This window comes from Olea europaea, chromosome 22 (assembly GCF_002742605.1).
Source record: "Olea europaea var. sylvestris chromosome 22, O_europaea_v1, whole genome shotgun sequence".
NCBI classification, from domain to species: Eukaryota; Viridiplantae; Streptophyta; class Magnoliopsida; order Lamiales; family Oleaceae; genus Olea; species Olea europaea.
In genome coordinates, this window is record NC_036258.1 from 3,165,623 (window position 1) to 3,180,493 (window position 14,871).

The 14,871-nt window shown below is 34.5% G+C and overlaps 2 protein-coding genes and 1 pseudogene across 6 annotated transcripts; 1 reads left to right on the forward strand and 2 right to left on the reverse strand.

The window, feature by feature from the left end:
• The window catches only part of LOC111371382, a 15,875-nt pseudogene extending 14,378 nt beyond the window's left edge, over window positions 1–1,497 (forward strand).
• An 877-nt stretch (window positions 1,498–2,374) lies between these two features.
• LOC111371383 (E3 ubiquitin-protein ligase SINAT2-like) lies at window positions 2,375–8,313 on the reverse strand. Of its 5 annotated transcripts, XM_022993324.1 has the most exons (5): window positions 8,062–8,313; window positions 5,848–6,064; window positions 4,101–4,484; window positions 2,882–3,146; window positions 2,375–2,759 (listed from the first exon to the last, which is right to left on the reverse strand). In XM_022993324.1, the coding sequence occupies exons 2-5, from the start codon at window positions 6,031–6,033 to the stop codon at window positions 2,701–2,703; spliced, it is 894 nt and encodes a 297-aa protein (XP_022849092.1). In that variant the 5' UTR covers window positions 6,034–6,064; window positions 8,062–8,313; the 3' UTR covers window positions 2,375–2,700. The 5 variants fall into 5 exon arrangements, with proteins under 5 accessions (XP_022849092.1, XP_022849091.1, XP_022849094.1 ...); XM_022993323.1 differs by lacking the exon at window positions 8,062–8,313 and having other exon boundaries at window positions 5,848–6,383; XM_022993326.1 differs by lacking the exon at window positions 8,062–8,313 and having other exon boundaries at window positions 5,701–5,940.
• Window positions 8,314–10,264: 1,951 nt separating this feature from the next.
• LOC111371384 (non-structural maintenance of chromosomes element 1 homolog) lies at window positions 10,265–13,963 on the reverse strand. Its single transcript, XM_022993328.1, has 6 exons — window positions 13,716–13,963; window positions 13,243–13,439; window positions 12,445–12,525; window positions 11,679–11,918; window positions 10,864–10,941; window positions 10,265–10,778 (listed from the first exon to the last, which is right to left on the reverse strand). The coding sequence occupies exons 1-6, from the start codon at window positions 13,828–13,830 to the stop codon at window positions 10,524–10,526; spliced, it is 966 nt and encodes a 321-aa protein (XP_022849096.1). The 5' UTR covers window positions 13,831–13,963; the 3' UTR covers window positions 10,265–10,523.
• Window positions 13,964–14,871: the final 908 nt, after the last annotated feature.

The window sequence follows — 14,871 nt, forward strand, 5'->3', positions numbered from 1 at the left end:
TTTAATATTCTTCAATTTTATCTCTTTTCCTATTTTATTTATAATCGTTCTCGAGTAATAATAAACCTATCTTCGCATATGACTTTTCTATATCTTTACGGAGGATGTAAATATATGAAGATGCACTAAATTTCAAGACCATTCATACGACCATGCAAAACATAGTTATATAGGACTTCACAATGATTGTTACAACTTGCTATAATATCTATCTCTATCAAAATAGGATTCAGTTATTTATAAAAGGAATTGAAAAGCAAATAAAAAATCTAACAAGCATTCAAACCAAACAACTAATTAAAGTCAAAACCTGGAAATTAACATTAAAATATCAAAATATAGGCTTCAACATTATTCTAGTATCTAAAGGGACCTTCTTTTGATATCTCTTTATCTCTGATTTTTCTTTGGTTTCACAGATTGTGAGCTTGATTTTCTTTATCCGGGTGAAGGCATCCATAAACGATGGGATAATGGCTATAGAATCACATCAACGGCTGCTACATCAGACCAAGTTGCTCTTATTTTGAGTATGCCTAGGCACAAACTCACCGGTGATGGTCAGGAAACGTTATGTACAACTTTGTTCCCTGCCTTACATATTAAGGTAAATAGTTGGTAGAATTCTGATTTGTTTCCCCCTTGCACATTGAATAAAACCTTTTCCCTCCCTTATAAGGGATTTTATGCTTTATAATGGTCGTAGTTTCAAAAGGATGGAATTATCAATTCTTTGCTGTAATTGGGTTAATTACTTCCATTACGGACGAGTGTGCTTGTATTTTATGGATGGTTTATTCCATTTTCTTTCCTGGCCAGACTATTCTAATTCAACTCATTCTGCTGTTTGAAATTCTTGAATACTTGCTCTTAGTTGCTTGAAATGACGTCGGCAACTTGCATTGACGAATGATTGCTTGCAGTTGTTATATTGTAAAATTTTAATCTCATTGAATCGTTTACATGATCAGGTAGTTGCATGTTTAGCACTGAAATTTTCACCTCCAAGCACCATCCCAAACTGAGTTTTACTTTACTATTCAAGAAGCAAGAGTAAACAGCACAATTTTTATATATCATATGGTTATATTGAGTGAACAATTGACCTTCTTCATTCTTTTGGGAAAGAAGAAACGTTCATCTCTAGTTTTACTCACCAATCTTGGTCGTGTGCAGGGAAAATGGATAAAAAATCTCTACCTTGCTCGTGTATGCTATGGACATGTGTATCTTGATTATGTGTTTCTGGATCGTTGTTCGCTTCAAGAAACGATCCCGGTTTCATGGGTTTTTCGTCTTGTGCTTTTCCATCAATACGGGGGCTAGAGTTCAATACCGAAGGATAAATTCTTCTCTTGTTAAAAATTATTTATATATTTGGTAACAATGGCATTTGAAAGATACTTTTTGTGTGTAATTGGCCGCGTACCTTAACCAGAGGACATACCTGCTGGCTTTATTATGGGAGGAGTTGGTATAGAATTATTTATTTATTTATTTTTTATCTTACTAAAGTTCACGTGTGTAGAGCTGGCCTGTCTGGCTGGCAATTTTCTGCGGTCTGTGCCCGCCCCATGGGCCGTGGCTAGTGAGACAGCTGGGTGGGTCTGTGCAGCGGGTGTGGTATGGACTAACCTTCGCCTGAATGGCTTCATCCACTTCAGATTTATGGTTCCAGTAATGTACTCAGAGAGGAATTCATCTGAAAAGAACCAAAGTGGAGAGAGTAAGAATAGTTTTATAAATCAGTTAATTCTATTATTCATTGGATTAGATCAAGATATTGATTTTTCTCTTATTTTTTGAAATTCTAAAATTCGATACCACATTGAATTGGTATCGAGCCATATCACTTGTGATGATTTCTTGGTTGAAACATTTTTTCTAATACAATCGGCTTTCATAAATTCTGAATAAGACAATGTTTACACGTACAATTCTCCTAGAGTTACTCAATTCATTGCACACAGGTGAAAAGCCATATTGTGAAGGGCAAGAAACTAAATTGTAATTTCAAAACTTTGAGACATTTAATCTCCTATTAATAAAAAAAAAAAAAAAAATATATCTTCTTTAAAATTGTTTGATTGGTGAATTTCATGCCCCATTATGCTTAAACTATAGATTAATGGATTGTCTTTTCTCAAATATATATCTTAGTCAATATTATGAATTAAACTTAAATGCCTATAGGGATCAATTAAAAACACAATCTGCCGGCTTCTTTAGAGCCCACTGTATAATATACTGCATAACTAAAGCAGAAGGAAAGAACTAACCAAAATTTGAGTACACAAGACAAAGACGGCCTTCTTCGCGAAGACATTTTATTGGAAATGTAGACACGACAATACTGGATTATTAAAAAAAGAAAGAAAGAAAAGATCTTGTTCATTACAGTGTTTAGTCGAGTCAGAGTTCTGTATATCAATCATTGCGCTTGGGGAGGGGCTAATCACAGCTTCAACAAAAGCAACTAATAAATTGTCCAAATTCTGCAGAAAACTTTTTCAAGTAAATATGCCTATGGAGTTCAAACTGTTAAAAAGTAGCCCACAGGCTATACCTTTTATGCAGTTCATTTACAGACAAATTAAAAAATATCCTGCCTGTACATGAGAAATTTGCCAGTCGTGTTCCTGCCAAGAAAGGGGAAAATAATGTACTCCATGATCGTGATTCCACGAAAGTACATTTAGTTTACGACTGTACTTTCCATATTCGCCCAGCTACTTTTAGCTTCAGCTCCCGGCTATTACCTCGGAGGGGGAAAAAAGTGCCATGTTCTTTTGAATAGTCAGTCCATCCATAGTACACCTAGTTTACTACTATACTTTCCATATACGCCCAGCTACTTTTAGCTTCAGCTCCCGGCTATTACCTCCTGAGAAAAAGAGTGCCATGTTTTTATGAATAATTAGTCCATCCATACTATCTCGGACTGTTTTATGACTATCACGAATGCTCCTAGGAACTCCTTGCCAAGTCAGCTTTCTGCCGTTTGCGCCAACTTCCAAGCTATAACTGAACTTTCTGGCATCATGTTCCTCGCCCATGAAACGAATGAATGCCATATAAACGGGAGCCCTTCCCAGATTGAAAGCCTCAAAGTGCAAGCAGAACTGGTAACCAAAACAGTTGAAAAGCTGCACCATACGAAAACCAGAAAATTTTATCATGCCTCTCTATCTTGTTCTAACTTTTCGCAACTGGTGTGTTTTTAAGCTTAAAAGTTTACTTATAAGTAACTTGTTTTACTCAAAAGTAAGGAAAAAAATAAGTTATCCAAAGATTTTAAGAAACCAAAAAAAGTTATGCTTCTTTCTGAGCTCAACCAAACATGCTCTTGAATGAAAAAAATGATGATGATTCATTTCAATAGCAACTATTCCTGGATAAGATTTATCATGGAAAAATAGATGATGTAGTTTGCAGAATGAGATGGGATTATGTTGCATGATACAGACATAAATAAAACATTCGACTGGCATGTTAACTGACAAACACGCTATGAACCATGAAAGAAGAGTATGTGCCATATTTCGTCTAGCATTACATAATAACAGCAGTGGCAAAAGCAGAAGAAACTCTGTTGAAAACATGACATAAATATAAAGTAAGCACTACATGAATGTGTTTGAAAACCAAACAACAATTCGATTTTTGGAATTCACACAGTTACCATAGTCAGTTAAATGGCCTTTGATGAAAGTCAATATATGGTATTAAGAACACTGATAAGGCTGTTCAGTTGGTAAAGTAACATCCACCTTTGTTATTCTCTAGGTTTTGAAGCAGCAATGACAAATTTCAAAATTTAAAATTATTTTCAATCATGGAAAAATTTCGAAAATGATGCCAATGAGTAAAATTATTATTTATTTATTATTATTTTTTTTTTGGGGTGGGGGGAAGGGGTGGAATGGAGTTGAGTAGATTCTGAAATTGGAACTGCTTTAAGATAACCCAAAGTGGAAGAATATAATATTTGAGATGCAAATCGAGCATGCTAAATGCAATGACATTGAATTTTCATCCACTCTCAAAACCAAATGAGCGTGCATGCGTGTGTGTGAGAGAGAGAGAGAGAGAGTACTTACCGTCAACATCCATGTCGCATTTTCAAAGTCTTGGGGATCGGTCTTCACATACCGATGGTTAAAAGTACTCCCGTCATGCATATCAACTTGATGATGATTCTTCAGATGTTGTATCAGCGACGGGATACTGCCACTGACGTGGCATTCGGCTCCAGCATAAGGGCAATTGTACGGACGAAAGCCACAACTCTGTTCATGCCTAAGCCTGCTTTGATAGGGAAATATATCCTGACAACCAAAAATCTGATATCTGCATGGCACTTCTAGAGATTCTGCAACTCTCTCCAATGCCAGGCATCTTATGTTCCCAAGTTCTTGACGGCAAATTGGGCAAGAACGCACTTTGGACTTGCACTTAGAGCACAAAGTGTGGCCATTTGGACACTGAATAGGAGAAAATGATTGTGACAGTCAGCTTGATATGCGTCTTAAAAAAAGAGATTTTTTTTTTGTACACCAAAGATTGAGAAGTAGAGACCATATAATTAATTACTTTCTTTGCATATTATCATAAATGCATCAAGGGAATGAGAACAAAATTTGCATATTTCTGATAAGATGCTAGCTGAAAAAGTCAGCTTACATCAAATTTGTATTCTAATATTTATATAAAAAAAGGTAACTTTTAAGTTCTTTTTCTTATAAAGACTTGTTCAAACAAATTCGAACTTTTGTTATCTTAAAGAACAGATGATTGAATTACTTGCTCCACACTGTCAGATAATCTCACAACTGAGGCATAACCGTTAATAGGAGAATATATGTTTCTACATAGAATCTGTATCCACAAGAATCTGTATCCACTACAGTACGCAAAAGAATATTCGTTCAACCTCATCAGGCATTTCTTTAATAACATAATGATGATGCTAGTGGTGAGCCATATGTAACATCAAAGTTTTCATGCAAAGCAGTTTGAATCCACATAACAGAACTCAGTTCGAAGCAATAAAAATGGAATATAGATGGGAGATGGAAACTTGATATTTTGCGAAGTAGACAACTAAATTAGAAAGAGCAAAATAAGAAGCCTATCTAACAAGGAAATGAGATGGTGGAGCAAGAAGTTCATATGGCGGTTAAGCTTAAGGATATGTCAAACCTGCAACAAAAAAATCACATATAACAGCCTACATCATCATAGAAAATGTAATGTTGGAATGGACGACAGGACAGAGAGACACCAGCAACTTGTAGTCTTAGTTAACTTGTACAAGATTTGCAGCATAACGACTCCAATGAAGGTCACAGAGAACACATGATTCGTGTTTTTCCATGATGAATTCACAAACTACAAAGATAAAATTCCTGTTTTCACAAAATTAGAAAGGATGAACTGCACTTATGCCATGTCATCTAATTACGAGTCCTATTAATCCCCTAATCCACCGAAAAAAAAAAAAAGAATACTCAAACAAGTCATCAACGCAATATAAGTTGAGTTATATTTCAGTCAAAAAATATATATCTCCAGTTATTTCATTAAGTACGTCAGCTAACATCATTAAGATTTATCAGAGACTAAAATTCAGTCAGTGACGAGCATAAAATAAAATTTAGATGGAAAAATTTGCACGAATCAGACGTATCGATGGCCCACCTTAGAGCTATTAACTCTGACATGTGAATTTTTCATTGAGCCATCGAAGCACCAAGTCTAGAAGTACTCTGACAATCACTTTAATTGCTGATGTATGCAAGCCTAGGAGTACTCGAGAAACAAATTATCACTTACAAGAGATCCTACCTGGTGAATTGGAGGGTACATTATATTCATACAAACAGGGCATTCGAGCAGTTCGTGAACGGCTGTGTTTGATGCTGCTCCATTTTTCTCACCAATGAGAATCGAAACTTTTCTAGAAGGCATTGGTCGGGATTCAACAGTGTCAGGTGCAATTACACCCTCATAGGTGCTACCTCCTCGGGTCATTGTTTTTCCGAAATGGCAATTTGTTGAGATTCTGTTAGTATTAGTATGAAAGTTAATCGGGAAAAGAGTTTACTTAAGATTATTAGCATACAGAAGCGAATTAAAGTCATTAGCTATATTGCAGCACTTATATAATTGTAGAGGAAAACTTGACACTACAATAACAATTGGCAAGAATAACAATTTCCCACTTGCTATACACGACATAATTGATAAGTGTGCAGGAAAAGGAAAAGAGAAGAACTAGCAAAGTTTATATATCACCACCAAAAAGTAAAATATGAGGAAAATTCACAGGCATTAGACTGCACAGTCAATAAAATAGAATGCAGTAATCAGACTAATATTCTTAAGTAGATTTGACATCATGGAAATTAAGTGTTCGATTTTCAAGACGAATATGGGTATTGAAAATATAAGAGATGTAATTATCGAATGAATGTTAATTTAGACAAATTATGAAAAAAATTTCAGTGAGGTGGTAGTATTATCCTACGTGGTACAATTGTCGAATGGAGAGCCACCACCTTATTGGGTGGCCCACTCTCATCCAATGAGATGAGAACACTCCAGGACTTAAGATGGAAAGAGAGAAAAAATAAGTTTCGAAATGACCTCAACTCATTGGATGATAGTGAACCACGTTGATGAGGAGGTGACTCCCCATTCAACTGTCGTACAGATTTTTCTTGCAAATCATAGGTTAGTTAAATTTAGAATTTCATTACATGATACACACCACGTTTTGAAATATTAATGATATCTATTTTGAAGTTGGTGTTGGAAGGTTGATTTCGGATTATATCCATTACTAATATGGGCAGTGACGAAAGCGTGAGCTCATAGTTTCGGAAGGAGAGTTCAAAAATTTGGTGGAAAAATTAAACAAAAAAAGGAAGAAAAAATATAAGATCCTGGATACATCGGATGACTCAATCGAAGTTTCTTGAAAATCAGTTCTCATTGCGGAAAAGTGATTTTATAACTATTATGGGCTAAATAAGATCTGATTGAACTAGAATTGACCAATTTTGTTACACTACGATATAATTTTTCTATGCTCTAGAAATAAATTGTCTAGTGTAAAATGCAATGCAAAATTTCTTATCTCTCATGCTTTTGGCAACAAAAGCGTTAATAGACATATATATATATATATATATATATATATATATTATAGAGTCAATATTAGTAGAAACGTGAATTGGAGTTAGAGAATTGTAAATAACATAGAGCAATTGATAAATAGAACTGACATTTGTTATACAAAATAAAAGTTGTTCTGAAATTGAAAATGATTGAAACTTTTTCAGTAAAAGTTATTCTGTCTCCTTAGCCCCAGATGCCTTGTACCAGCACATTAACATTAACAATTTCGTTCATTTTTAGCAGAAGCTAAAAAAAATAAAAATAAAAAATAAATTCACAGAAAGATGTATGCTCAAGGAACAGAAGTAATAAAAAGAGAAACCAATCTAATAAGGAAATTTTTTGACTTTGCAAAACCAGTAGATACAATGTTTTTTTCAACAAAATGAGTTAAAGCTCATACTAAAGTTTTCAATAAAGAATTTTCCTGAAGAAGCTTTTCCACAAGCTCAAATTAGAAAACATGCCAACAAATTCATTCGCATCAAAATCAAATCTTTAAAAACAAGCCATCAATTTAAGAATTTTAACCATAGACATATGATGCAAATTATACACTCAAGATACAATAAAATTACACAGCAATTCACAGATACCAGTGTCTTCACACTAGAATCCAAAACAATTAAGTGAAAAAATAAACATTCTAAGATCAATTTTTTTGTTTTTTTTTTCTGTTAAAACCAAGAATTTATACCAGGAATAAGAAAAAAAAAGAAGAAAAAAGCAGAACTCAATCTTTTTTCCATTCAAAACACCTTTACCGTTCCTCTAATTCACGATTTTACAGAGGATTCCAGTATTTTTCATCAAATAAATACTCCCCAGAAAAAAAGTAGAATAAAAAAGCCGAAAATTCTGGAAAAAAATGTTGAAAACCTTCACGCTAAACAAGCGGAGGAAAAGAAACCGTCCACGGAAAGCAAAAACCCAGACGAGATTCTGCAGACTTTAAAGGCAATACGCCTGAAATTGAACTCAACCCATGTATGAATTTGTAATCGTAATCAATAATTGGTTTTTGAGGATACACACAATTTACTCTCTACAGGACAAAACCCAGGGGTGTTTTGATTGAGGTATAACTCAATCCTTAAATGCCGTCTGTGTCCTCCATATTTACGTGTCTAAGTTTTGGATTTATTTACCTAACCTCGCTAAAAATACATACACGCGCGCGCGCGAATATATATATATATATGTGTGTGTGTGTGTGTGTGGGGGCGGGGGGGGGGGGGTTACTCTCTACAGGACAAAACCCAGGGGTGTTTTGATTGAGGTATAACTCAATCCTTAAATGCCGTCTGTGTCCTCCATATTTACGTGTCTAAGTTTTGGATTTATTTACCTAACCTCGCTAAAAATACATACACGCGCGCGCGCGAATATATATATATATATGTGTGTGTGTGTGTGTGTGGGGGCGGGGGGGGTGGGGGGTTTCTTTTTTAAATCAAATTTTGTAAAGAAAAAAGGACTAAGAGTCAAAGATTTGAGTGGTCACAGTCTGATTATCCATTATGGAAGTTAATTGACATCTACAGTTCAGGCAATTTCCCTATTGTGCGTATTCACATTTTGCCAGTGTGATTATATTACTATTTTTTATTCTCTCTCTCCAAAGTAGAGAGAAATATTAGGTTTTCAATTTTTAATTTAAGTGAAAAATAATAATTAAGTTTAATTATATGTTCGTAACTTTTTCACTACCAATTCCATTAATTTTTATCAAATTTTGATTTTAATATCCATCAAACATGACTATATAAATTCTTGGAATATATGAAAATCTGGAATAAAATTGGATAATGTTTTAATACAATGTGTAATGCCAGTTATCGTATGTTTGTTTTTAGATGTTTTATATGCTTGGATTGGTGACTAAGTGTCATAGATTTGACATCATGGAAACTAAGTGTTCGATTTTCAAGAAGAATATGGGTATTGAAAATATAAGAGATGTAATTATCGAATGAATGTTAATTTAGACAAATTATGAAAAAAATTTCAGTGAGGTGGTCTTATTATCTTACGTGGTGCAATTGTCGAATGGAAAGCCACCACCTCATTGGGTGGCCCACTCTCATCCAATGAGATGAGGACACTCCAGGACTTGAGATGGAAAGAGAGAAAAAATAAGTCTCGAAATGACCTCAACTCATTGGATGATAGTGAACCACGTTGATGAGGAGGTGACTCCCCATTCAACTGTCGTACAGATTTTTCTTGCAAATCATAGGTTAGTTAAATTTAGAATTTCATTACATGATACACACCACGTTTTGAAATATTAATGATATCTATTTTGAAGTTGGTGTTGGAAGGTTGAATTCGGATTATATCCATTACTAATATGGGCAGTGACGAAAGCGTGAGCTCATAGTTTCGGAAGGAGAGTTCAAAAATTTGGCGGAAAAATTAAACAAAAAAATGAAGAAAAAGTATAAGATCCAGGATACATCCGATGACTCAATCGAAGTTTCTTGAAAATCAGTTCTCATTGCAGAAAAGTGATTTTATAACTATTACGGGCTAATAAGATCTGATTGAACTAGAATTGACCAATTTTGTCACACTGCGATATAATTTTTCTATGCTCTAGAAAGAAATTGTCAAGTGTAAAATGCAATGCAAAATTTCTTATCTCACTTTCATGCTTTCGGCAACAAAAGCGTTAAATATATATATATAGTCGATAATAGGCTCCTATTTGGTGCAGCTAAAATGTATATATATATATATATATATATATATATATATATATTATAGAGTCAATATTAGGCTCCTATTTGGTGCAGCTAAAAACTAAATTGAAATTTAAATCAAAATCAAAATCAAAATCGACAATTAATAGTAACCACATGTTTAATTACTTCTATGACTTTTCAACCACACATTATATTGACTAACTTTGATTTTTATCCAAACCAAATGAGTACAATTTATAAAATTTCACCAATCACATATGTAAAGCAGATCAGGTAAAATAGAGCCACCTGTCGGGTGTATAGAGCCAGACTGCATTTTCCTGCCAGGCCGGTCCGGCCACTATGACTGGCCGACCTACGAGTAAATTGGCATGTTCACCTGGGATAACTGAAAATATATAAACTCACAATAAAGTACTTGATACAGACCTGAGATACTATCTACAGCCAATAATTTGCCAAGACTTTCAAAACTACAGTTGAAGGCACATCCATAAGTCACCATGCAAAGCAAGAACAATTTGACAACGTTTTATCCTAGGAATTAAGGGACAGGATCAAAATATAAACAACATATTGACAAGGTTTATCCTAGGAATGAAAGGACAAAATCAAATATAAACTGCAGATACATTATCTGAAACTCTTCAGCCGGGCAGAATTTCGAGTGACTCTCTTCGTCTCTTGAAGTGATGCAGATACTGGACAAGAGTCAGATTCTGCATTATTGTTGCCAACTTCTCGGATCCTACGCTTTGTTCTCACGGAAGGTCCTGGAAGCTGTGGGTTCTGAGAAGTAAGATTTGGATCATTCTCTTCTTCTACAGCTTCTGCTTTGACTGCTGAACCAGGCCATTTTGTCCCACATCCAGGACAAAATCTTTCGACCTGAATATCATAGTTCTTCATATTAGTCCACCCCATTGAGGAAATTTGAAAATCCTAAAGATTACTGGACAGAAACAAACCGTACCTGCTTTCGTGAATATTTCTTTTTCAGACAGTATAGATGCATTCTAACATTACAACCTTCATTAGGGCAAAGTTGAGCCTGCATGAAACAGTAGTAATAGAAATGTCAGTTTCGATGGCAAAATAAAGCAAATCTCTTAAATGCTACTACTAACCAATTTCTGCGTAAGAAAGGTGTCCAAAAATTTAATCACTTTTGGACGAGAATAAGAACATAATCTCCTTTTGATGGTCAATTAAGTTAAATAAATAAACAAGTCTTCATTTGTAAATGCTTTCAATCAAATATGCATATTGTGTCTAGAGCTACAGATATTTAGGGATTGTTTGAACCCCATTTTTTCTTTTCAAAAAATGCATTCACGATGGAAATGTGTAGTTAAAAAATAAGGAAAATTTTTGAGTTACTTGTAATATTATTTTATTGAATAATGTGTGGTTGAAATGAGGTTAAATCACTGTTGAAGAATGTATTTTGATGAAAAATGGGGCTCAAACAAGAGCTTAGTTTTTCCTTATTCCGGAGAGAGAAGAGAGTGCATATCATGATGCTGGAGATTTGTCTGGATCTTCCATAAAAAGTATATTTCATGTTTCTCATGAAATGGTAAGTGAACTAGATTATAAATTATATTTCCCTAAGAGAAAGACAGTCAAATTGAAGAACCAGGGATTCTGATACTTTTCTGTAAAGCCTTCAGGTACTTGGTCAGCCAAAACTGATTATGTGATGTTCTCTTATGAAACGAAATACCATGTAAGGCATGCACTGCAAGGTGCCAGAAACTATATACTAGATCTTAGTACAACACAAACCTTAACTGCAGCCTCATTGCAAACTTCGCATGCAGGAACCTCATTAGTACGGAACCAACTTCGGAGATCAAGAAAGGATCTAACTCCAAGTCCAATTTTTTCATCTAGTGTCAAACACAGCCACTTATCCTGCATCAGTTGTTCAAGCGTTTTTTCCTTTTGGGCCATGGAGAAGTTCCTGAATGCAGGTGGGACATGGGTTTGACCCCCCTGTGACTGTGAATCAGTACCCCTGGGAACCTGGAAATTAGATAACAAAGGGTTGCCAACAAAACAGATAGCAATAAAATCCTGGACAACTCTTTTACAATATAGCTTATATTGATCTAACAAAAGCCAATGATAGGGTGCCTATTTTATGATGGTTGATTAAGCGATATTTAAATATTTTGCATAGACCTAAGCAAGCTTAGATCATAAGAGTAATGAAACATCAGTGGAACAGGTTAGAAGAGCAAGCCCAAACCAAACTAACAAGACTTCTTGTGGTTGCTAAAAATCTAGTCTCTTTCAATCTTCGAGTACATCTAGCAATGGACCGTAGAGCGAAGAAAAAGGATTTATGTAGTTGTACATAAATTCATTGAATATAAGATTTAGTTTGTTATCGTTTATGCTTCAGAAATATGAGAACAAACAAAAATATACACTTGCTTATGGAGAAAGAAGTCAAAACAGAAGAAATGGTAGGATCTACTGTTAATAATTGATACAAACTGGATCTTATTTATCACAAATAAAAAAAGTAACAAATGAGTCAACAAACCTGGTTCTCCATACGGATATTTAGAGCTTGGATATTGGAAATGCTGCCCTGGGCCTCTACATCTTGAATGATGACTTCTACCTAATAGAGGTGTGCAGAAATAGTAAACATAAAAAGAAAAAGGAAAAAGCAGAATCTCATTCAACAATTAGTAAATTATTAGCATGCACACTAAACAAAAGACACTGACGCGCTGAAATTTTTTATCAATTATAAGGGAATACAGAGTGAGAATTGAAGACAACGGACCTGTTTTGAATCCAAAAAATCAAAAGCAACTTTTCTTACTATCGGCCTAATATGCAAGGGATTCACGTGACTACAATGCAATAAAAGCCAGAAGATTTGTGGTAATTCAAACTGAGGATTGCAACAATCTTTTGCTTCTACTTCTCTAGCTTGACGATAATTTTTTGAAATGGAAAAAATACAAATTTACATAATCTGGAAGACACATAACATGCTAAAGTCAGCAGCATTTTTCTAGCTACAGATAAAGGACTTAATTAGGAACAAAAGAAAGGGAAGGATTGGACAGCAAGAGAAAGCAAAGAAGAGCCTTGCTTATCCCCGTAAATTATTTTCATTGGGAATTTATTAATTGTGACTAACATGCTCAACCTCAGCTGATTTTCCTTCAACTCATAACAGCTTGGTAAGCAAACTAATAATGTGCACTCTTATATGATGAAGATAGATATCTTAGTTGAAGAATATCGCCAGTGCTGGCTGCGCCTTCCAACCTCATGAATTCAGAAAATAATGAAATGTGAGCAAGCGAAAAACAAAGGAACTTACAATGCCCTTGTAGAAAGCAATCTGAGGAACAGTATATTTCGTCCCAAGCTTGGACTGGTCATCTGAAATATTATTAACCACCCCATAATACACATTGCCATCATATTGATTTCTGCATGCGCGCAACTCAAACTGAACATACCCTAGCTCCAAGTTTATATTTCGAAGATATTCATTGAAGAGCTGCTGGTGTGCACCTGGAAGATAAGATTATGCGTCGTCTCATGAAAACACTAATAAATTCTTTCTTAAAGAGGAACAGACAAAGCAAAAATTTTCAGCAATTTTCCCTAATTTTACTTTAAAATTCCATAAACACGGGATTCATGACCAATTCCGGCCACTGAAACCAAAAATCAAAAACTCAAAAAAAAAGGAGGTACAATTCAAAAATAGGTATAATAAACAGTGTTGTGCATTATACTGCAGCAATTGTGCCTTGAAACCCAAAAAAAGCACAAAATTTACTGAACCTGGGGGTTTCCCGGTGACATGGGAGAAGATGGCGTGGAAATCATCTTCCTTAAGCGGTCCACGAGAGAGTAGCGACTGAATGAGGGTATGGTGTCTCCAAGATAGCGTGGGCATTGTAAGAGAGTAATTGGAATTTGGTTTCTGGATCAAACTGGAAAGGAATTTGCCCTAGATATTTTGGGTGGCGGGAATGCGAAATATGAAGATGGGTCGAGGATGGAGAGGTATTGGGCTAACTCATCAACCAAACAGGGATTAAATGGTAAATCTAATGATATATAGAGTGATATGATATTTATTTTAGGCTAAACATATTCACAATTCACGTCCCATTTTTTAAAACTAGACTACATTTCAATTGCATTGCATAAAAGATTCATAACCTCTACACATTATCCCATTCGTGTCTCAAACTTTTTTCTTCATATTTTTATTCTCAAATTATTGTAAATTTTACTGATTATGATTTCTCTTTAAAGTAGAGTAAAAATATTTATTTGTCTATTTTACTTTTGAATAAGCAAAAGAAATAATACTACAAAAATACAATTAAATATTTGGGTCTCATTTTAAAGTACGTTAACAATATTTTTGGATGAAAATCACGATCACTAACAAGATTTTTTAATTAATGAAATGTTAAAAATAAAAAACTGAACTTTAGATGCAGATAAATCATATCTTGTAATTTTAGAACTACACAGAGAGACTGGCGGTCGAAATTTCAATTGATGTTTAGAAAGGTGCTGCTGACGAGTTTGCTATAAAGAGTTTTTCTCATTTTATTCACATTGTCGAAAGTATCCAAACTCGACCAAAAGAGCTCTGTGGTGGTCGGTCTTTCACTTCATCTCGAAGAAAAAAATTCAAAATATAAGGGCGATAATGAATAAAGGTTAATGAGCTCTAATGTAATTAAAATGTAGCCTATTTATAAGAAAAGTGGTATGAATAAAACCATCTTTTATTTTATTAGACATGTCGTTTAAAGTACATTATGTTGTGCAATTGAGGTGCGGCTATCTCATGACTGTTCAAATCACTAATTCGTGATTGCCACATAGTCCCCACCTCTTTCATGCTCTCTATTTCAAGTACAAAAGTTTTGATCATTATGAAAACATGTTAGTTCATGTAAAGTTATAAAATTATGAT